Genomic DNA, 22,056 nt, shown 5'->3' on the forward strand with positions numbered 1-22,056 from the left:
TAAAAAACCCTACATACACTCTCCGGTGCCAAATTATGATTGCTGTGGCAACCATGTTTTTGAACTTCCTTATTTCTGTGTATGGAATGGCATAATGCTATTCTACTTTTAGTTGATAATTTCAGCTGTTCTTTCTATGAAAATAAGCTCATGATTATAAAGTGCACTTACTGGTTAAAAGAGTGGTAAAGCTAATATATACCTTTTTGTGTGATTCCTGGGTTGAAACTAGGTAATAAAAACACATTATTCACTTGCTCACTGAGGAAAAATTAGTTTGGTTAAGATACGATTAAGGGGGTTATGATAAATTTACAAATATTTAAAATGTGTAAACTCAACTGTGATGGGCATTATTGAAGTAAAAGGGAAAATATCAAGAAACTTCTAGACAGTAAGATGCATTAGGCTGTGGAGCAGTCTCTTCAGTGAAGTGTCTGAAGCCCTTTCATATGGGACATTTAAAACTAAACTGGACAAAACACTGCCATATTGTACTGGAGACAGTTCTATGCATTGTTCACAAGGAAATGAACTGAGAGACCTAACAGGTCTCTCTCATTTCTCACATCTATCATTCTGTGACCCAGATGGACCTCTCAAAAATCTCTTGATGCCCTGCTGTTGTTTCACAGCTGATGATCACGTGGTCACCAGAAGCTGTGGTGGAGCAATAACATTGCCAACAATGGACATAGATTGAATATCCAGCCAGACCACCTTAAAGCCTAGCTAGAGATTGATCTGGGTGGTGCTTTATCTGCAAGGAGGCTACATTCCTTTGCATTTGTGATGATGATGATTGTTTCAGATGTGAACAGCCACTCTCCTCTCTCCCCCAAGCAGGAACACAGCTGCAGAGGCAGGCTCCAACTCCATGTGGCCCTGTCCATGGACAGCACCAGCAGCAAAATAGCAGAGAATCCCGCAAGTCCTTAAAGGAGCTGAGTCCCTGCTCCCCCAGCCACTTCTCTCACCCCTTGGCAGGGACACAGCTCCAGCACAGCAGCTGGGTCCAGCTCCAACTGGCCCTTCATGCAGCCCACACTTGGGGGAGAGACAGGGGAGAACCTTCGGGCATTCTTCACCTTCAGCCACTTCTCACTTTTCAGAAAATTTGTGTCAATTCTCAGAAGGTTCAGTGAGGCTGTGATTCCCCTCTCTGTCCCTCTCTCAGCTCAAAAACCACTACTGGGAAGGAAGCTTCCCAAGGGCTCTGTTCTTCTACAAGGAAGTAGTCCCAGCCCTGCACCTCCAGTCTTCACTGCCACTCACTTTTTAGCTCTGGCTCAGACAAGACTAAATGGTAAGTGCTACTTCTCTTCCTCTCTCCTTTCCACCTCCCCCACAAAGCAGGTAAGAATAACGGGGACATCATGACAACAGAGACAGCTTATTTCAAGGAAGTGGATGTGTGAAGCCATTTACACATCCTCTTGAGGGGTTCAGACCTACATTTATTACTATTTCTATTGCTGTTCCATCATGCTTCCAGAACACACTGTTCCAGGTCCACCCATTCCCAGGACTCAGCCAGGTTACGGCTCCAAAAGATTTCCAACCAGACCTGCCTTTCCCAGGGCATACGGCAAACTAGGTAACTGTTCTTCCACTTGGAACATCTAATGGCAACATTTACTTCATCTCCTGTCACAGTTCAAATTGAGAGGAACTGTCCAAGGAAACAGAAAAAGTAGAAATAGGAAACTAGATTCTGACACTTTGGTTTACTTCCCCAGAACTGAAGATCTCTCTGAGGCTTGAAAACTTGTGCCTTCCACCAGCAGAAGTTGGTCCAATAAAAGATATTACCTCACCTTCCTTGTGTGTCTCAGACCAGATTCTAGACATCTAACATCTGTACACACTGCACAGGTCCACTGGGTAGGCACAGGTCAGAAGCAGACAGCAGAAAGTATCACAAACTAAAGCTGATGCTGATTAATGCAAGATCTGCTGCTAAGAAACAACACACAACATTATCAGTTATGAAGTACCTGATATATTCTGCATTCCTGAGACCTGGCTAGATCCTGCAAACGCTATGCTAGCCCACCTCATCTCCCCAAGGGTACTCAGCACACCAGAGATACAGAGAAGCAGGTGGTACTGTATTTATCTTCTCTGCAAACATCAAAGACAAGAGAGATGCCTCAGGTAAGACAACTTCATTCTGCTGACAGTAGAAACCAGAGCCAATGCCAACATAGATTTTTATGATTATTTACAGGCCAATACAGACATAAGGATACAGAGAAGTGCTCACTGACACTTTGTCAGTAATGGTGGTGAAATACCCCAGACTCGTTGTCCTGGGAGATTTCACCATTCAAATTGATGTGGCTACAGATGCAAAAACCCATCTCTTCACTTTCTTCCCTGGGACTTTCACAAATTATCTCTGGTCCACCCACCACAGCTGGTGATTGCTTGGTCCTGATTTTAGGCCTAGATATCAAGATAGAGAACATTATAACATAGTCACTGTCTTGTCAGACCATCACTTCATTAAGGCAGTGGTCAGAAACCTTCCAGCACTCAGGCAACAATAAAGACCAATGATCCTGATTTGACCATGAAGGCTCCAACAAATTCCAAAGCCTGCTAAAAGGACAACAGCACGCCACCCAGAGGATGAGGAGTCTGTGAATGAGTGGATCATTGCCATTCTACACTGGCCTCGGCCATTGGCACACTTGCCCCTAAACAGTCCCTTCCTTCCCATCACCCACACAGAACTTCTTGGTTTTCCGACAGTCTGCACTGGATGAAGAGAGAGCATGGAAACTTGAGTGCTGATGGCAGAAAACAAAGGCCAATTTAGACAGGATGAAACATAATACGTTCTTCAAAGCCTATGGTCAAGCTGTACTACCAAACAAAATACCTTCCTATGAGCCTCCACTGAGATTGCCAAATCCTGCCTCAAGGAGCTGTCGAGGGTGGTAAATTGCTTCATCAGTCCCAAGTGCCTACAACCTGCATCAGAGCCAAGCACCATGGGCTGTGAAGAACTATCCTACTTCGCTGAAAAGATTACACATTTGGGAAGCCTTCTCAAACAGCATGGATCTGCTCCACCTGTACCCACCAACCCACAGCTCACCTGCATTTCCCAGAGTTCACTCATCAAGAAATTTTGAATACCCAAAAAGAGTCCCAACCCAAAATTTATGAATCTAACTCATGCCCTTCTTTGCTTGTGAGAGAGAGTCATGAATACCTGGTGCCACTTCTGACCAAAGTAAGCTGCTATTAAGCCAAAATACGTGTCTATGCAGGAGGCTGTACCAGTTTAAATAAAACAGATTAAAATTCAATTTAAATTAAACAGGTACAATTTTCTTATGTAGACAAGGGATAACATTTTCAAAGATTCTGAGTCACTTAGGAGCCTAAATCATTTCTGAAAACTACTTGCTGTCTTAAGCCACTTCGGTGCTTTAGAAAATTTTACTTATGACTGTTAATAGATAATTCTCACTTCTCACTCAAAAAGTGTTTTATGCAAGTGTAATCCCGTTGGTGTTTAGAGAGCCCGGCTCCTTTAAAACCTCATCCTGGGGCAGAGGAAGTGTTGGTTGCTCCAGGAAGAGGAAGTGCTGGTCGTTTCTGGGGGAGGAGAGTTGAGGTAGGGAGACTGACAAGGACAGGTATGTGTCTGTAGCTCCAAACAAGAGGCCTACAGCAAACAGGCCCTTCTGTGGCGAAGCAGCTGAGCCAGCCCAAAGCCTAGGAAGGGCAGAGTGGTTGACCCGGGACTTCCTGGGACAGCAGCCAGGAGGAGCACTGAGCCAGGAAGGAATCACCTGAGATGAACAAACTGGAGCCGGACCCAGTATCACATTTACCCAGAGCTGTATGGGGCTGTGAGTACTGGGTCTTGTGACTGCATTGGGAATAAGGAGGGAGGCTGTAGTTAGCTAAGTGGGGAGGTTGTTGCTCTCTGAGGGTTTGCAGATTGTGGCAGAAGAGGGCACCCAAGGGGTTTGCTGGGGAAAGTATCTTGGCACCGAAGACGACTAGGAGTGCCAAAGACTCACTGCCAGATGGGAAATCTCCAGGATTCCTGAACTTTGAGTCTAGATGCATTGCTCATTGTCTCTCCTTTTATATTGTGTTAAATTGATCTACTGTATGCTGGTCTAAAGTTAATTCTTTACTTCTGCACACCCATTTTTAACATTGTCCTAATTTACGGAGGTTCAGAGGTGAACTGTCACCTTGATCACCTTGACTGATCTGTCCTTCAGCCCTCATATAGATTGAGCGGATCACAACACTTTTTCCATTCTTCTTGTATCCTGGCCTTCCTTCTCCATGCGTGGCCATGTGTTTTCATGATAAAATCTTCTTGTCTCTTTGGAGGTCGGCCGAATGGTTGTTTCAGTTCCTGTGGGTACCACTCATTGACAGCTGCAGTCCATCGATTGTCAGTTTCACTGTATGCTTGGCCCATTGCATTTTACTATGCTTGCTCTCACCATGTCCTGCACTCCACTCTGCTGTCTGATCACTTCACTGTGGATTCGCTCACAGATTGAAATTCCCAGAATTCTTTTTTACATTGCCCTCTCTGTGACAGACAGTAGCTGCTCATCTGTCTTCGTCAGGACCCATGTTTTGCTGCCGTACAACATTGCTGGTAGTACTGTTGAAAAGGCTGGTGCATGTTGCCTTGTTCATTTTTTCCTCGGAGGACATCCTTGATAGAATTGAATGCACACCAACCTGCTTTCTTTCTTCGTAAGAGTTCACCTTCCTGATCATGGCACATGTTAATTTCTTGGTCCAAATAGACCTATTACTCAGCTTCTTCTGTTTGTTCTCCCTTGATTGTTATTTGGGCTTCTGGGAAGGTTTCAGACTGCATAAATGACCGCAGGTGAACGGTATGTAACGTAATGCATATATTCTCATTTGATCTTTTCTTGTGTATGAACTGAAGGAACTGCTGAGTCTCTTTAGACTACAGTTATTGTATTTTTCCAATTAAAAACCTCTTTGAAGACATCATTGCTTTCTTTTCCAAATAGTGTTTGTTCACCTTCCTCACTTCCTATTTATTGATTGGAGCTCTATTGAATTTTGTACTGTCTTGGCAAGCTATTTTAAATTCCTAACAGATTTCTGGTCACTGACTGACTGACTGAATCTGTCAGTATTGTCCCATCTGTTAATTAATATTTTTTCTGGTTAGAAGACTAATTTTTTCACTCTTATGTTAGCCATAGCCCACATTAACGCGTTGTGCTAGCTTTCTCCACCCTTTGCATCTAGCCCTGAGTAGGAGCCCAGGGAAGGATTTGTGCCTCAGAGAGGAGAATGCATTTACTATATGAGCCTTTAACAGGGTGCAGCCTCTGTTCTCCATGCTCCCCAGCCTCCGGGGATTCTATTGACAGATGTTTGACAGTTGTGCTCAGCCCTTCCATGAACAGGATGGATCCTTACGCCCTCCCTTAGGGAGAGTTTTATGTAATGAATTTAGCTCTATAAAATGAGACCAAAATCGTGCCTCGCCTGAAAACCGAACCAGACAGATCAAATCAATATGAAACCCCACCATATGTAGCAGTAACTAATCAGATTTCACAGCATATGGAAAAGTTTCACCTTTCCTGAAAGTTACCCAATCAAGCGACATTACTTCTGTAAAAGCCCCCATAAGATGAAAGTACAGTGACTTTGCATTGAATTGCAATGTGTCCAAAGATCTGAGGGCATTTCAGCCCTACCCAGGCTTACTCCTACTGTTCTCTGACTCTATGGAGGGGTGTAGGAATGAAGGGACCCTCTGCCCCAAACTTAGTAACAGCAGTGGCTCTGCAGCTGTGTTAGAGTAAGGGATAATTTGTGAATATCTTTGACCCTGTGTACAAGTGAGCTCCTCTCAGAGCAATGTGTGATGATATTCTGCTATTGCATGAGACAAAAAGAGCATCTGACTGTAATAATAATAATTAATAATAAAAAGAGATGCCAATGACATCTACATATATTGAAAAATAGGGGGGAACAATCACCTCTTTCAGTTATAATTATCTTAGGTATTACTTGTTGGCTGTGTATCCCTGTGAACTTTTGTGATTTTATAGTAACATTTTCACTTTTTTTTTATTCCTTCCCCCGGCCACTCTCCATAGCTGTGTGAAAAGTGCGGAGGAAAACTGACTATACCAGCAGAGGCCAGTGAAAATGACTATATACAAATGGTTTAAAATGCACAAAGTAGGGCTGTCAAGCTATTAAAAAAATAAATCACGATGTTAAACAATAATGGAATACCATTTATTTAAATATTTTTGGATGTTTTCTACATTTTGAAATCTATTGATTTCAATTACAACACAGAATACAAAGTGTACAGTGCTCACTTTATATTTATTTTTTATTACAAATATTTGCATTATAAAAAAAACAAAAGTAGTATTTTTCAATTTACCTAATACAAGTACTGTAGTACAGTCTCTTTATCATGAAAGTTGAACTTACAAATGTAGAATTATGTACAAAAAAATAACTGTTTTATTTTTGAATGCAATGTAAAACTTTAGAGCCTACAACTCCACTCAGTTCTACTTCAGCTAATCTCTCAGACAAACAACTCTGGTTACAATTTGCGGGAGATAATACTGCCTGCTTCTTGTTTATAGTGTCCCTTGAAAGTGAGAACAGGCGTTTGCATGGCACTGTTGTAGCTGGTGTCTCAAGATATTTACATGCCAGATGCACTAAAAGATTCATATGTCCCTTCATGCTTCGACCACAATTCCAGAGGACATGCATCCATGCTGATGACAGGTTCTGCTCGATAATGATCCAAAGCAGAGTGGACTGACGCATGGGCATTTTTATCAACTGAGTCAGATGCTGGCAGCAGAAGGTTGATTTTCTTTTCGTTCGGGTTCTCTAGTGGAAGAATGCTGCTCTCTTAAGACTTCTGAAAGTATGCTCCACACCTTGTCCCTCTCAGGTTTGGACAGCACTTCAGATTCTTAAACCTTGGGTTGAGTGCTGTAGCTATTTTTAGAAATCTTACATTGGTACCTTCTTTGTGTTTTGTCAAATCTGCTGTGAAAGTGTTCTTAGATGATGATCCAGCACATGTTCATTTTGAGTTTGCTATAACATGAAATATATGTCAAAATGCCGGTAAAACAGAACAGGAGATATACAATTCTGCCCCAAGGAGTTCAGTCACAAATTTAATTAACACATTTTTTTAACGAGCATCATCAGCATGGAAGCATGTCCCCTGGAAAGGTGGCCAAAGCATGAAGGGGCATACAAATGTTTAGCATATCTGGCAGATACATATCTTGCAATGCCGGCTACAAAAATGCCATGAGAATGCCTGTTCTCACTTCCAGGTGACATTGAAATAAGAAGCAGGCACCATTATCTCCCATAAATGTAAACAAACTTGTTTGTCTTAAGCAATTGGCTGAACAAGAAGTAGGACTGAGTGGACTTGTAGGCTTTTTCAAGTTTTACATTGTTTTGTTTTTGAGTGCAGTTTTGTAACAAAAAAAAATCTACATTTGTAGGTAACACTTTCACTATATAGAGATTACACTACAGTACTTGTAGGAGGTGAATTGAAAAATACTATTTCTTTTTTTATCATTTTTACAGTGCAAATATTTGGGATAAAAAAAATATGAAGTGAGCACTGTACACTTTGTATTCTGTGTTGTAATAGAAATCAATATATCTGAAAATGTAGAAAGATATCCATATACATTTAATAAATTTAAATTGGTATTCTATTGTATAACAGTGCGATTAATTGCGATTAATTTTTTTAATTAATCGCGTGAGTTAACTGTGATTAATCAACAGCCCTAGCACAAAGTAAATTTTAAAATGAAGACTTACCTTTCAGTTATCATAATCTTAGTTGTTATTTGTAACCATAGTTTGTGCTGCATGTGTGTCTATCATCGTGGGGTCCTGGTCCAGGGCTAGGGCTCCTAAGTGCTACTGCAATACAAATAATAATAATAATAAAAATTTCACAGAGAAGCCTGAATTTTAACTTGATGTCCCTTTAAATGTTTACTTTGCTTTCAATAATAATAATAATTGTTTGGGTCACTTACCTTTTTGTGTCTGGCTATCCGCTTCTTTAAATGCCTTTTGATAAATAAAGTAAAGTATCCTAAATTGCCAGAGAAGCATGAGTGTTCTTGTGTAATCTTACGTCTTGAGGTGTGGTTTAGGTTTCTTTATGCATTTTTAAAATAAAATCTTTTCATAAAATGAATGCAGTGAAATAAACTGTCAGGGTTCCTTCCCCACTCTGAACTCTGGGGTACGGATGCAAGACCCCCTAAGCTTATTTTTACCAGCTTAGGTTAAAAACTTTCCCAAGGCACAAATTCCACCTTGTCCTTGAACAGTATGCTGCCACCACCAAGTGATTTAGACAAAGAATCAGGGAAAGAACCACTTGGAATCCTATTCCCCCAAAATATTCCCCCAAGCCCTATATCCCCTTTCCTGGGGAAGGCTTGCGAATAATATCCTCACCAATTGGTACAGGTGAACAGAGACCCACACTTTGATTTTTCATTGTTCTGAAGATCCATCAGGTTATTAAAAGAAGAATTTATTTAAAAAAAGATAAAAGAATCATCTCTGTAAAATCAGGATGGAAGATAACTTTACAAGGTAACAAAAAGATTCAAAACACAGAGGATTTTCCCTCCAGGCAAAACTTTAAAGTTACAAAAACAGGGATAAACCTCCCTCTTAGCACAGGGAAAATTCACAAGTTAAAACAAAAGATACTCTAACGCATTTCCTTGCTATACTTACTATTTCTGTAATATTAGATGTATCATTTCAGTGGGAGCTGGATTACTTGCTTGGTCTCTCCCTTTGTCTCTGGGGAGAACACACACCGAGCACCAAACAAAGCCTCCCCCCTTCCCCCAGATTTGAAAGTGTCTTCTTTTCCCATTGGTCCTTCTGGTCAGGTGCCAACCAGGTTATCTGAGCTTCTTAACCCTTTACAGGTAAGGAGGGATTTTATGCTACCCTTAGCTGTATATTTATGACATAAACGTTTGACTGTTCTGGGTCCAATATAAATAATACCTGAAGAACCCATATTCCCTGGTAACCAATAAAGCTCTTCACTTCTTTCAGTGTATTTTCTAAAACAAACAAGTTAGCAGTGGAGGAGGACTTTTTTATACTGGCTGCTGACTGAACAGATAATATCATGGCCAATAAGGGCCTGATCCAATAAGGGCTTGACTTTGATGGATTATGGATCAAGCCCTAAAGAAATTAAGCAAAGGTCATCAAGATAGTTATGCACAGAAAGGGAGAAATGGTCTTCAGCACCAATGAAAAAAACACATCAAGTTGCACAAACCTTTTGGTGGGATTTTCAAAAGTGCCTGTGTGATTTAAGAATACACATGATTCCAAGAGGGACTTGTGCTCCTAAATCACTCATGTGCTTTTGAAAATCCACCTCTTATTTTTAAATCTACTTTCCCTAATACATATATTCCTTATGCCACTCTACATATATTTTTATGCTGCCTGTTTTTTTTTGTTTTTGTTTTTTTTTTGCATTAGAATTGGCTCATGCATTGGGGAGGGGGGAAGATTGTCTTGAGGACTGATGCAACGTTGCCCCATTTTTACAATTTTTTTTTCTTCTACGAAGGCATTAAGTATCTCCCCATTCTTTTCAAGGTGTAAATATATAACAGCATTTCACTTGTACATAGTTATGTTCTTTTTGATGTTTGCTCTTTAGGTAATGATTCTGACGTTGACCTTGACAGGAAGGAAGATGAGCGAGAAAAAACTCCGAAGAGGCCACGGATACAGAAAACTGAGAAGACACTATCCGCAAAGGAAGGCGACCAGATTTCAGGAGCTAAAAATCCTATTATAAGTGTGGTTTTGACAGCACATGAAGCTATTCCAGGTAACCATAATTATTTACTACTATATAATCAGATTTGTTTTTAGTTCCTGGGTATTTATTTAATGCTCACAAAATATAAATAAAGTAATTGGAATAAGATAAATAAATGTTCAGAATATTTATGATCTGAATATCAGCAATATTTAGCATCCTTTGGTCATCTCCTTATAAAGGCTCTCTGCTCATCTGGTAGTTACATAACATTCAAAGCTGTCCTCAAATTTCTTTAAAGGTCTGATGTAAAGGTATGAAAGCGAGTTTGGAGACTTAGGAAAAATAGCTGAGTTTATATAGAGTAATAAAAGCACATAAAGGATACAAAAAGAAGGAACTGAAGATATGAATGATAAATCAATGGAAGAGTAGAAAACCACTCTTTTTCTCCCCCCACTCAAATCAGGTCCTAAAAATATGATGCTGCTATTAATGTGTACAGCTACCTTAAACGACAGGTTTCAGAGTAGCAGCCGTGTTAATCTGTATCCACAAAAAGAACAGGAATACTTGTGGCACCTTAGAGACTAACAAATTTATTGGAGCGTAAGCTTTCGTGAGCTACAGCTCACTTCATCGGATGCATAGAATGGAATATATATTAATATATATTTTTATATATATATATATATATACACATACACACACACACATACAGATAAGTTAGACGTTACCATACAAACTATGAGAGGCTAATTAGTTAAGATGAGCTATTATCAGCAGGAGAAAAAAACTTTTGTAGTGATAATCAAGATGGCCCATTTAGACAGTTGACAAGAAGGTGTGAGGATACTTAACTTAAGGAAATAGATTCAATATGTGTAATGACCCAGCCACTCCCAGTCTCTATTCAAACCGAAGTTAATGGTATCTAGTTTGCATATTAATTCAAGCTCAGCAGTTTCTCCTTGGAGTCTGGTTTTGAAGCTTTTCTGTTGCAAAATTGCCACCCTTAGATCTTTTACTGAGTGGCCACAGAGGTTGAAGTGTTCTCCTACTGGTTTTTGAATATTATGATTCCTGATGTCAGATTTGTGTCCATTTATTCTTTTGTGTAGAGACTGTCTGGTTTGGCCAATGTACATGGCAGAGGGGCATTTCTGGCACATGATGGCATATATCACATTGGTAGATATGCAGGTGAATAAGCCCCTGATGGCGTGGCTAATGTGATTAGGGCCTATGACGGTGTCACTTGAATAAATATGTAGACAGACTTGGCATCAGGCTTTGTTGCAAGGATAGGTTCCTGGGTTAGTGTTTTTGTTGTGTGGTGTGTGGTTGCTGGTGAGTATTTGCTTCAGGTTGTGGGGCTGGCTGTAAGACTGGACTGGTCTGTCTCCCAAGATCTGTGAGAGTGAGGGATCATTTTTCAGGTTAGGTTGTAAATCTTTGATGATGTGCTGGAGAGGTTTTAGTTGGGGGCTGAAGGTGACTGGGAGTGGCTGGGTCATTACACATATTGAATCTATTTCCTTAAGTATCCTCACACCTTCTTGTCAACTGTCTAAATGGGCCACCTTGATTATCACTACAGAAGTTTTTTTTCTCCTGCTGATAATAGTTCATCTTAACTAATTAGCCTCTCACAGTTTGTATGGTAACTTAGATTCATAGATACTAAGGTCAGAAATGATCATTATGATCATCTAGTCTGACCTCCTGCACAACGCAGGCCACAGAATCTCACCCATCCACTCCTGCGAAAAACCTCTCACCTATGTTTGAGCTATTGAAGTCCTCAAATCGTGGTTTAAAGACTTCAAGGAGCAGAGAATCCTCCAGCAAGTGACCCATGCCCCATGCTACAGAGGAAGGCGAAAAACCTCCAGGGCCTCTTCCAATCTGCCCTGAAGGAAAATTCCTTCCCGACCCCAAATATAGCGATCAGCTAAACCCTGAGCATATGGGCAAGATTCAACAGCTAGATACCCAGGAAAGAATTTTTTTGTAGTAACTCAGATCCCACCCCATCTAACATCCCATCACAGGCCATTAGGCCTATTTACCATGAATATTTAAAGATCAATTAACTTATCTGAATGTGTGTGTATATGTATATATGTATATATAGATAATATATATATATCTTACTATATGTTCCATTCTGTGCATCCAATGAAGTGGGCTATAGCTCACGGAAGCTTATGCTCTAATAAATTTGTTAGTCTCTAAGGTGCCCCAAGTACTCCTGTTCTTTTTGCAGCTCCCTTAAATGTGAGTGCAAATCCAGATATTTTCAAGCACATATGGTTAGTTAGGTATCTAATTGGACATTTATGCATACAGATAATGTACACATGCAGTATTTGAGTATACAAATTAGGAGTGCAATAACAAGTATGTTTATGACCCTCAGTCAGCAGCCGCCGCTCTCCAGCTGCCCAGCTCTGAAGGCAGTGCAGAAGTAAGGGTGGCAATATTGCAACCCCCCTTAAATAAGCTTGTGACCCCCCCCAACTGCAACTCCATTTTTGGATCAGGACCCCCTATTTGAGAAACCCTGGTCTCCCCCATGAAAACCGTATAGTACAGGGTAAAAGTACACAAAAGACCAGAATTCACGGTGGGAGACCAGATTTCACGGTCCGTGACACATTTTTCATAGCCGTGAATTTGGTAGAGCTCTAGATATGAATGTTAGGATTGTCTGCATATGAGGCTCTGTGTACATTCTTCGGGTTGTGTGAGAGTATAGGACGTATAGGAGGGAGAGAATGTAGGGATAAGGAAGAATAGGAAGGGAAAGTAGAGTGTTGCTGAATTGTGATTTTTATTGCACATATTGTCATTTTTCTTCACAACCCAGCTACTATAGTGAAGTGATTTTTGTGAGAGTTTCGGGGGAGGGGAGTGTGTGTTTGTTTGTTTAAAGTAAGTTTTAGACTTCATATTTGCAGAGAAAACCCTGAAAAGGTGACACGAATATACCCTAATGGCTCAGGAGCCAGAGGCAATATTTTAAGTATGAAAAAGTATGAAAAAATTAGGAAGAATGCAGAGGTAAAGAGAAGTGAAAGGAGAAGAAATTAGACTAAGGGAAAACATACTTTAAAAAGATGGAAGCAATGGTACCCAATATAGAAGGAAAGAAAAGAGGGACGGAAAAGGTAAGTAAGAAAAGCAAGAGTGACTGACTGTTACTTTATTTTTATATGATAATCTTTAATGCCAAAATTTTACAATAAATAAAAAGGCAAATGTTTGTGATACACATACATGATCCTTTGAATGATCCATAAAATTTTAACATAACTTGCTTCAGCTTATCCGAGATGTTTGTGTATAATATCCCCTAGATAGAAAGAGCTCAATAAATTGAAAGGAGTTATGGTAACATATTATTCTTCAGATAGATTTGAAGGTATCCTTTACATGAATGAAAATTAGCATTTGCATCAACCTGAAGGTCCTAGCTATGATATATGTAATAAAAGTAGAATCACTGCCATTGGAGGCAATTATGGATTATTGTCCTCGCTCGTGATCCTTACTCGTTATTAAACCTCACTCGTGATCTCACGATAGAGCTCTCAAATGTCTCTCAAACATTTGAGAGTTCTATCCCGAGATCATGAGTGTGGCTTAATTTAATTTAGAAATTGCTGTCAGCACTGGGCAGCGGGACTCTGGCTGTCAGCATTGAGTTTTGGCAGGTATTAGAAAGGTATTACATCTGTAACATTCACAGGAAAAATATTTCATTTGATAAAATTGTTTTACTTTTTTTTTTTTTTTTTTACAGTGCATTACATTTATGGTCTTTCCTTCTATATTTTACTCCTGAGGGAATTATGCACCAAAAATTAAAAATTATGCGCCAAAAAATTATGCACACAATATTGTAAAATTCTGCAAATTTATTTGTCAATAAATAAATGTGGCTCCAGCATGGCAGTGGGGAACACAGGCCACTGGCTGCATTGAGGTGGGAGATCACCCTAAAGCCCCCCACCCCCAGTGCAGGGACTCGGCAGTGAGCCTGCACCTGACAAGTGCAAGGGCTGGGCCTGCCCCAGAAACACCCCAGGGCCCTGCCCCTCTGTGCCAGGCGCACCAGGTGTGGGTAGGCAGGCTCAGCCCAGCAGGGATCCGAGTGTGGAGGGTCTTAATGTGGTGGGATCCATATGTGGAGTGAGAGGTTTCTGTGTGAGGCAATCTGGGTGTGAGCAGCTCAGGGGAGATCTGGATGCACAGAGGCTCTTTGGGGGGTTCTGGGTGCAGGGGCAATGGGACTCTGCAAGGAATACGGGTGATGGTGGTTGGGTTCAGTGGGGTGGGGGGGGGTCTGGGTGTGGGGAGATGGGGCTTGGCGGGGGGGTCTGGGTGTGAGGATTTGGGGGGGGATCCGGGTGCTGGGGGAGTGGGGCTTGATGGGGTGGGGGGGTGCAGGTGCAGCTGGTTGGGGCTCAGTTGGGTGGGGGTCTGGGTGTGGGGGGCTTGTTGGATGGGTCCAGGTGTAGGGGGTAGGGCTTGTCAGGGTGAAGGTTTGATGCGCCTGCTTATTGGGGGAACCCCAGCAGCTGCCGAGGGGATGCCGCATGCCAGGATCCCACTTCCCCTGCTCCTCTCCTTCCCGCCCCCCCCCACCCCCCAGCTTCCCTGCTGTTTTCTGCAGGGAAAAGCAGAAAATGTGTGGGGGTGTTTTCTCCTGCAGGCGTGGAGTCCCACAGAATCCCCCCAGTTGCCCAGCTCACCTCCCTCATCTCTGAGGCTGCTCCAGGCATGCTGGAACAGATGCACTGCTGGGGAAGATGCACGTGTCCCCAGGCAGCTCTTTTTTTGCTTTTCTGCACAGGGGGCCTGTCAAGGTTCCTCCCCCACTCTGAACTCTAGGGTACAGATGTGGGGACCTGCATGAAAAACCTCCTAAGCTTATCTTTACCAGCTTAGGTCAAAACTTCCCCAAGGTACAAAATATTCCCTCCCGTTGTCCTTGGACTGGCCGCTACCACCACCAAACTAATACTGGTTACTGGGGAAGAGCTGTTTGGACGCGTCCTTCCCCCCAAAATACTTCCCAAAACCCTGCACCCCACTTCCTGGACAAGGTTTGGTAAAAAGCCTCACCAATTTGCCTAGGTGACTACAGACCCAGACCCTTGGATCTTAAGAACAATGAACAATCCTCCCAACACTTGCACCCCCCCTTTCCTGGGAAATGTTGGATAAAAAGCCTCACCAATTTGCATAGGTGACCACAGACCCAAACCCTTGGATCTTAAGAACAATGAACAATTCTCCCAACACTTGCACCCCCGCTTTCCTGGGAAATGTTGGATAAAAAGCCTCACCAATTTGCATAGGTGACCACAGACCCAAACCCTTGGATCTGAGAAAAATGAAAAAAACATTCAGTTTTCTTACAAGAAGACTTTTAATAGAAATAGAAGTAAATAGAAGTAAAGAAATCCCCCCTGTAAAATCAGGATGGTAGATATCTTACAGGGTAATTAGATTCAAAACATAGAGAATCCCTCTAGGCAAAACCTTAAGTTACAAAAAAGATACACAGACAGAAATAGTTATTCTATTCAGCACAATTCTTTTCTCAGCCATTTAAAGAAATCATAATCTAACGCATACCTAGCTAGATTACTTACTAAAAGTTCTAAGACTCCATTCCTGGTCTATCCCCGGCCAAGACGACTACAGACAGACCCAGACCCTTTGTTTCTCTCCCTCCTCCCAGCTTTTGAAAGTATCTTGTCTCCTCATTGGTCATTTTGGTCAGGTGCCAGCGAGGTTACCTTTAGCTTCTTAACCCTTTACAGGTGAGAGGAGCTTTCCCCTGGCCAGGAGGGATTTCAAAGGGGTTTACCCTTCCCTTTATATTTATGACAGGGCCATATGAATCCCCTCATGAGTAATAGTTGTCATTTATGTTTTTCAGCTATTTTGATGTCTCTGGAAATTCTTAGGTCATTCCTTTTCTCATAAATGCTTTTATGTGTACAATATCATAAAGATGGCTTTTAAAGCCTTTCCTTTCATTCCTGGAGATCTTTCTTTAGCAGAAAGTTAGTTTATTGCTGCAGACTGTTGCTGAAGAATTAAAAAAAAAATGTTTTTCCCCTTCTGCCTACATTAGATCAGTGGTTCTCAACCTTTCCAGACTACTGTACCCCTTTCAGGAGTCAGATTTGTCTTATGTACCCCAAGTTCCATCTCACTTAAAAACTACTTACTTACAAAATCAGACATAAAAATACAAAAGTATCACAGCACGGTATTACTGGAAAATTGTTTACTTTCTCATTTTTACCATATAATCATACAATAAATTGATTGGAAAGTAAATATTGTACTTACATATCAGTGTGATACTTCAGCTTATTTTTCACTTGTGAGCCTTGTCTAAAGCCTGAGCCCCAGGCAGCGGGGCTGAATCATGTAATGTAGCTTTGCTGGGCCCCTGTGGTGTGGAACCTCAGACATTTGCCCTACTTGCCATCCCCTAATGCTGGCCCTGCACTTGCGACCCCCCCAACCTGTCCCATGACCCCACTTGGGACTGCAACCCCCAGGTTGAGAAACACTATCTAGATGAGTTGATGTACCCCCTGGAAGATCTCTGAGTACCCCCAGGGGTACAGATACCCCTGGTTGAGAAACACTGAATTAGATCATGTCAAATTCAAGACTGTTTAAGTGCTGTCACTGCAGCATTTTCATCAAGCATTAGCACTCTATAGCCACCTGTCATCTAAGCTGAGAACTTTGTACAGATACCCCTTTTTTCTTAATGTGCAGTGTTATAAAATCCTTGTTGAAGATGCTAGATAACCTTTCTACCAGTTAGAAAAATGGAAACTCAAGAATTAGTAGGTTTCAGAGTAGCAGCCGTGTTAGTCTCTATTCGCAAAAAGAAAAGGAGTACTTGTGGCACCTTAGAGACTAACCAATTTATTTGAGCATAAGCTTTCGTGAGCTACATCCGATGAAGTGAGCTGTAGCTTACGAAAGCTTATGCTCAAATAAATTGGTTAGTCTCTAAGGTGCCACAAGTATTCCTTTTCTTTTTTCAAGAATTAGTAGGATTTCATCTATAGTTTTGAGAAAGTGATCATACTCATGGCTTTTCTACCCTTGAAATGCTACAGTGGCACAGCTACATCTTGTTACCCGGGGTTCTCTCAACCGAAAGCTCTTGGTAACTTTTACTCTGTGCAAGGTGGCGGCAGGAAATAAATCAGGGGAGACACGGCCGTCCAACCGATAGATGGCTGGCGGAAACAGGACAACACAAGAGTGCTTTTACTTCAAGCTAAACTTTACTTAGTCTCAAGCACTTACACACGTGCGCAAAAGGTTAGTAAAACACCCCCCAACCCTCAATAATTACCGAAGCTGAGTGTGGCTCTCGAGTGGCACAGTGGCAGCCCGTCTGCCGGTGGGGAACACAAGATGCATCCAGAGGGGAGACCAGTCCTGAAGAGTCCCACTACCTCAAACTTTTCCCCCTTATTTATACATTAGTAATAGAATGACATGTCCCTTAAAGAAAACTTGTTAAGCAAGCAGTTTCAATGGTCAAGCAAGAGGTTCCTTCTGATTATCGATTAACCAGGTGTGTGTTTTTCCAGAGTTTGCAGCCTTGAGGTCCCAACAGACATTCCTGGGGCACATCCTGCTCTTCTAAAATGCATGTATCAGCAACTTTGGCACAATTCTTATCAGGAAGGACACAGGGTCAAGCTGCCCTTTCTGTGGCACCCAAAATGCCCTCCCCTCCTTCCTTGGTCAAGCTGAGTTTTGTACATGGACACTTTATGGCCTGCTAGCTTGGCTGCTTTTAGCAATAAACTATAGTGGTTTCAGGCACTTTACTGGTTTGCTGACATCTCCCCGTACAATCTCTGCAGCTGTGTCACTGTAATTCCTCAGTATAGACACTACTTACAGTAGTGGGGAGGAGTTCTCTTGTCAACATAAGTAATTGCACCTCTCTCAGAGTTCCATCAACTTAGCACTGTCTACGCCGGGGTTAGGTTGGCTTAATACATTGCTCAGGGATGTGGATTTTTCACACCCCTGAGTGACGTAGCTGTGTCAGCCTAACCTTTTAGTGTAGACCAGGCCTCAAACGGCATGTCTCCTTTTTCTAATGCAAGATGCTTTCAAAATGGTTATATTAGCTGTTCAATAAACTTTTATTCTGCACTATTTAGGACGCTGTTTTATATCGTGTACACTGTAGATTATAGCTCAACTGATCTTTGAAAATCCCTTTAGAACAGATTAGGGGGATTCTAATTTTCCTACAGGGACAGCTAGACAAGGTTTGATTAATTTTTCTTTCATAGAATGAATTTAGAGCTCAGGAAAGGTAATGGATTGACAGCCTTAGAAACTTTGAAAGCTTATATTAACCCACAGAATAAGTTTAGCTTGAGCAGCAGCACTGCAAACGCCTCTTCCCATGGCACTTGTCAAGGTTCCTTTCCCACTCTGAACTCTAGGGTACAGATGTGGGGACCTGCATGAAAACTTCCTAAACTTACTTTTACCAGCTTAGGTTTAAACTTCCCCAAGGTACAAACTATTTTACCTTTGTCCTTGGACTTCCACTGCCACCACCAAACGTTTATCTGGGTTTATTTTATTAGGAGAGCGTTGTTTGGAAATGTCTTTCCCCTCAAAATCCTCCCAACCCTTGCACCCCACTTCCTGGGGAAGGTTTGATAAAAATCCTCACCAATTTGCATACGTGACCACAGACCCAAACCCTTGGATCTTAAGAACAATGAAAAAAAGCATTCAGTTCTTGAAAAGAAGAATTTTAATAGAAGTAACAGTAAAAAAGAAGTAATAAAAAGAATCACCTCTGTAAAATCAGGATGGTAAATACCTTACAGGGTAATTATATTTAAAACACAGAGAATCCCTCTAGGCAAAACCTTAAGTTAGAAAAAGACACACAGACAGGAATGTCCATTCTATTCAGCACAGCTTAATTTCTCAGCCATTTAAAGAAATCATAATCTAACGCATATCTAGCTACATTACTTACTAAATTCTAAGACTCCATTCCTGTTCTTTCCCCGGCAAAAGCATCACACAGACAGACTCTTTGTTTTTCTCTTCCCCCAGCTTTTGAAAGTATCTTGTCTCCTCATTGGTCATTTTGGTCAGGTGCCAGCGAAATTATTCTAGCTTCTTAACCCTTTACAGGTGAGAGGATTTTTCATCTGGCCAGGAGGGATTTTAAAAGGGTTTACCCTTTCCTTTATATTTATGACAGCACTGAAGGATCTTATTCATTAGTAGGAGGGACCCCATGTTCCCAGAGGTGAGAGGGAAGATTAATCAGTCCTTGACCTCTGATTAAATTGACTAGTAGGCGTTTGTTGTTGTTAACATTTCTCCACTAGAAATTGCACTGACCACACACAGTTTTGCTTTCAGTTAAAAGTATTTACTCTTAAATGTGACTGACTGGTGTTTTTCTTTGATAGTGTATTTGAATGTGTTAATGGCCACCACTGGGTAAAGTAAATGTCATATCCTCAGTCTTCTAATTTATGTTAATTTTATTTTCCCCTGTGTAATTCCTCCAGCGTGAAGGGGCATTTATAGTTCCTCTGGCCACTGCTAATGCTGGGCCCTGTAGGCTTAAGGTACGTCTACAGTACAAAATTATTTTGAAATTATTCTATTTGAATTTTCAGAAGCTATTTTATACATTCAGTCTTCTGTGTCCCCACTAAAATGCATGAATTGGCACATTGCGTCCGCAGTACCAAGGCTAGCATCGAATGTCGGAGTGGTGCACTGTGGGTAGCTATCCCGCAGTCCCCGCCGCCCATTGGAATTCTGGGTTAAGCTCCTTGTGCATGATGGGGCAAAAACATTCTCACGGGTGTTTCTGGGTTTGTATTGTCAGAAAGCTATGGCAGACAATCGTTTTGCACCTTTTTGGCGTACAGACACCATACTGCTTTCAGCAGATGGTGCATCACTGCTCTTCTGCTACTATGAATCCACCTCTCCAACTCAGCTCTGCTCGGCCATCGTGAACCGAGCAGCACAGCTTCCGCCGCCCACTCTGCTCTCCCGCTATTGCCACACTTCCGAGCTTCTCCATGTTGTCTGTCCTGGGCTCCCACCTCCGTGAAAGGCACAGAAGACAACCCTTTTCCGCCATTGTTCGGCTACCGTGAACCGAACAGCACAGCTTCCGGCGCCAACTCTGCTCTCCCGCTATTGCCACGCTTCCGAGCTTCTCCATGTTGTCTGTCCTGGGCACCCGCCTCTGTGAAAGCCACAGAAGACAAACGTTTTCAGCCTTTGTTCGGCTACTGTGAGCCAAACAGCACAGCTTCCTCTGCCACTCTGCTCTCCTATGTTTCACGCCCTTTTTTCAGGATTACTCGTGCAGGCGCCATAGCCATGGAGCCCGATCAGATCTCCGCTGCAGCTTTGACCATTGTAAATACCTCGCACATTATCCAGAAGAATGTGCAGTACCTGCAAAACCGGGCAGGAATCGACAACAGCGCCATTACTTTAGTGATGAGGACATGGACACAGATGGCATGGCATATGGCGATTGAGAGATCATGGTGCTGTTGGGCCAGGTTCGTGCTGTGGAACACTGATTCTGGGCCCAGGAAACAGGCACAGACTGGTGGGACCGCATCGTGTTGCAGGTATGGGATGATTCCCAGTGACTGAGAAACTTTCGTATGCGTAGGGCCACTTTCATGGAACTTTGTGACTTGCTGTCCCCTGCCTTGAAGTGCAAAGACACCAAAATGAGAGCAGCTCTCACAGTTGAGAAGCAAGTGGCCATTGCCCTGTGAAAGCTTGCAACACCCGACAGCTACCGGTCAGTCGGGAAATAGTGTGGAGTGGGGAAATCTACTGTGGGGGCTGCTGTGCTGCAAGTAGCCAACACAATCATTGACCAGCTGCTATCAACTAGTGACTTTGGGAAATGTGCAGACCATTGTGGATGACTTCAATGTGCTGGGATTCCCTAACTGCGGCGGGGTGATAGACAGAACGTATATCCCTATCTTGGCCCTGGAACACCGGGGCGGCTAGTACATAAACCACAAGGGGTACTTTTCCGTGGTGCTGCAAGCACTGGTGGATCACAAGGGACTTTCACCGATATCAACATGGGATGGCTGGGAAAGATGCTTGATACTCACATCTTCAGGAACTCTGGTCTGTTTGAACAGCTGCAGAAAGGAACTTACTTCACAGACCAGAAAATTGTTGTTGGGGATGTTGAAATGCCTATAGTTATCCTCGGGGACCAAGCCTACCCCTTAATGCCATGGCTCATGAAGCCGTACACAGGCATCCTGGACGGTACTAAGGAGCAGTTCAACTATAGGCTGAGCAAGTGCAGAATGGTGGTAGAATGTGTGTTTGGACGTTTGAAAGCGCGCTGGTGTAGTTTACTGACTCGGTTAGATCTCAGCACAACCAGTATTCAAATTGTAATTGCTGCTTGTTGTGTGCTCCACAATATCTGTGGGAGGTTGAGGCAACTTGCCAGTTTCGCACAGCCAGACAACAGGGCGATTAGAAGAGCGCAGCAGGGCACACTGCACATCAGAGAAGCTTTGAAAGCCAGTTTCATGACTGGCCAGGGTACAGTGTGAGAGTTGTGAGCAGGGATGAGCCCTTTAAAATAAACGCGAACAGCCCAGTGTGGCTCCGATGAGGTTCTGAGAAGGGATGAGCCCTTTAAACTAAACGTGAACAGCCCAGCATGGCTGGGTTTCTCCCCACCTCCACCGTATGGCTCCGATCAAGCTCTCACTCACTAGAAGTGCCTTCTCCAGGGTCATGGTCCAGGAGCATGCTTTGGGAGTAGGGGGAGGCTATTGGCTCCAGCATTAAGAATAGTTCCTGGCTGGGGGGAAAACAGATTCCCCACTTGCTGCCTGTGCACTGTCCTCTTTGTCCTCCAAAAATTCATCTTCCTCGCTCCATGCTACTCCGCCCTTGTAGGTGTCCATGGACAGTGGTGGGGTAGTGGTGTCGTCACCCCTCATAATTGCATGCAGCTCATGGTAGAAGTGGCATGTATGGGGCTGTGACCCAGAGCGCCTGTTCACCTCCCTGGCTTTTTGGTATGCTTTCCTGAG

At 42.5% G+C, this 22,056-nt stretch overlaps 1 protein-coding gene across 4 annotated transcripts in view; it reads left to right on the top strand.

The window, feature by feature from the left end:
• ZFAT (zinc finger and AT-hook domain containing) overlaps positions 1–22,056 on the top strand; it is a 140,637-nt gene that overhangs the window by 33,427 nt on the left and 85,154 nt on the right. For all 4 annotated transcript variants that reach the window (XR_012157074.1, XM_073330062.1, XM_073330060.1 and 1 more), the window contains exon 4: positions 9,782–9,955. Coding sequence is in view for 3 of the 4 variants with exons in the window: in XM_073330062.1 (XP_073186163.1) it covers positions 9,782–9,955 (174 nt within the window). In the remaining variant the exon portion in view is untranslated. The remainder of the gene's footprint in view (positions 1–9,781; positions 9,956–22,056) is intronic.

This window comes from Lepidochelys kempii, chromosome 2 (assembly GCF_965140265.1).
Source record: "Lepidochelys kempii isolate rLepKem1 chromosome 2, rLepKem1.hap2, whole genome shotgun sequence".
Lineage (NCBI taxonomy): Eukaryota > Metazoa > Chordata > Testudines > Cheloniidae > Lepidochelys > Lepidochelys kempii.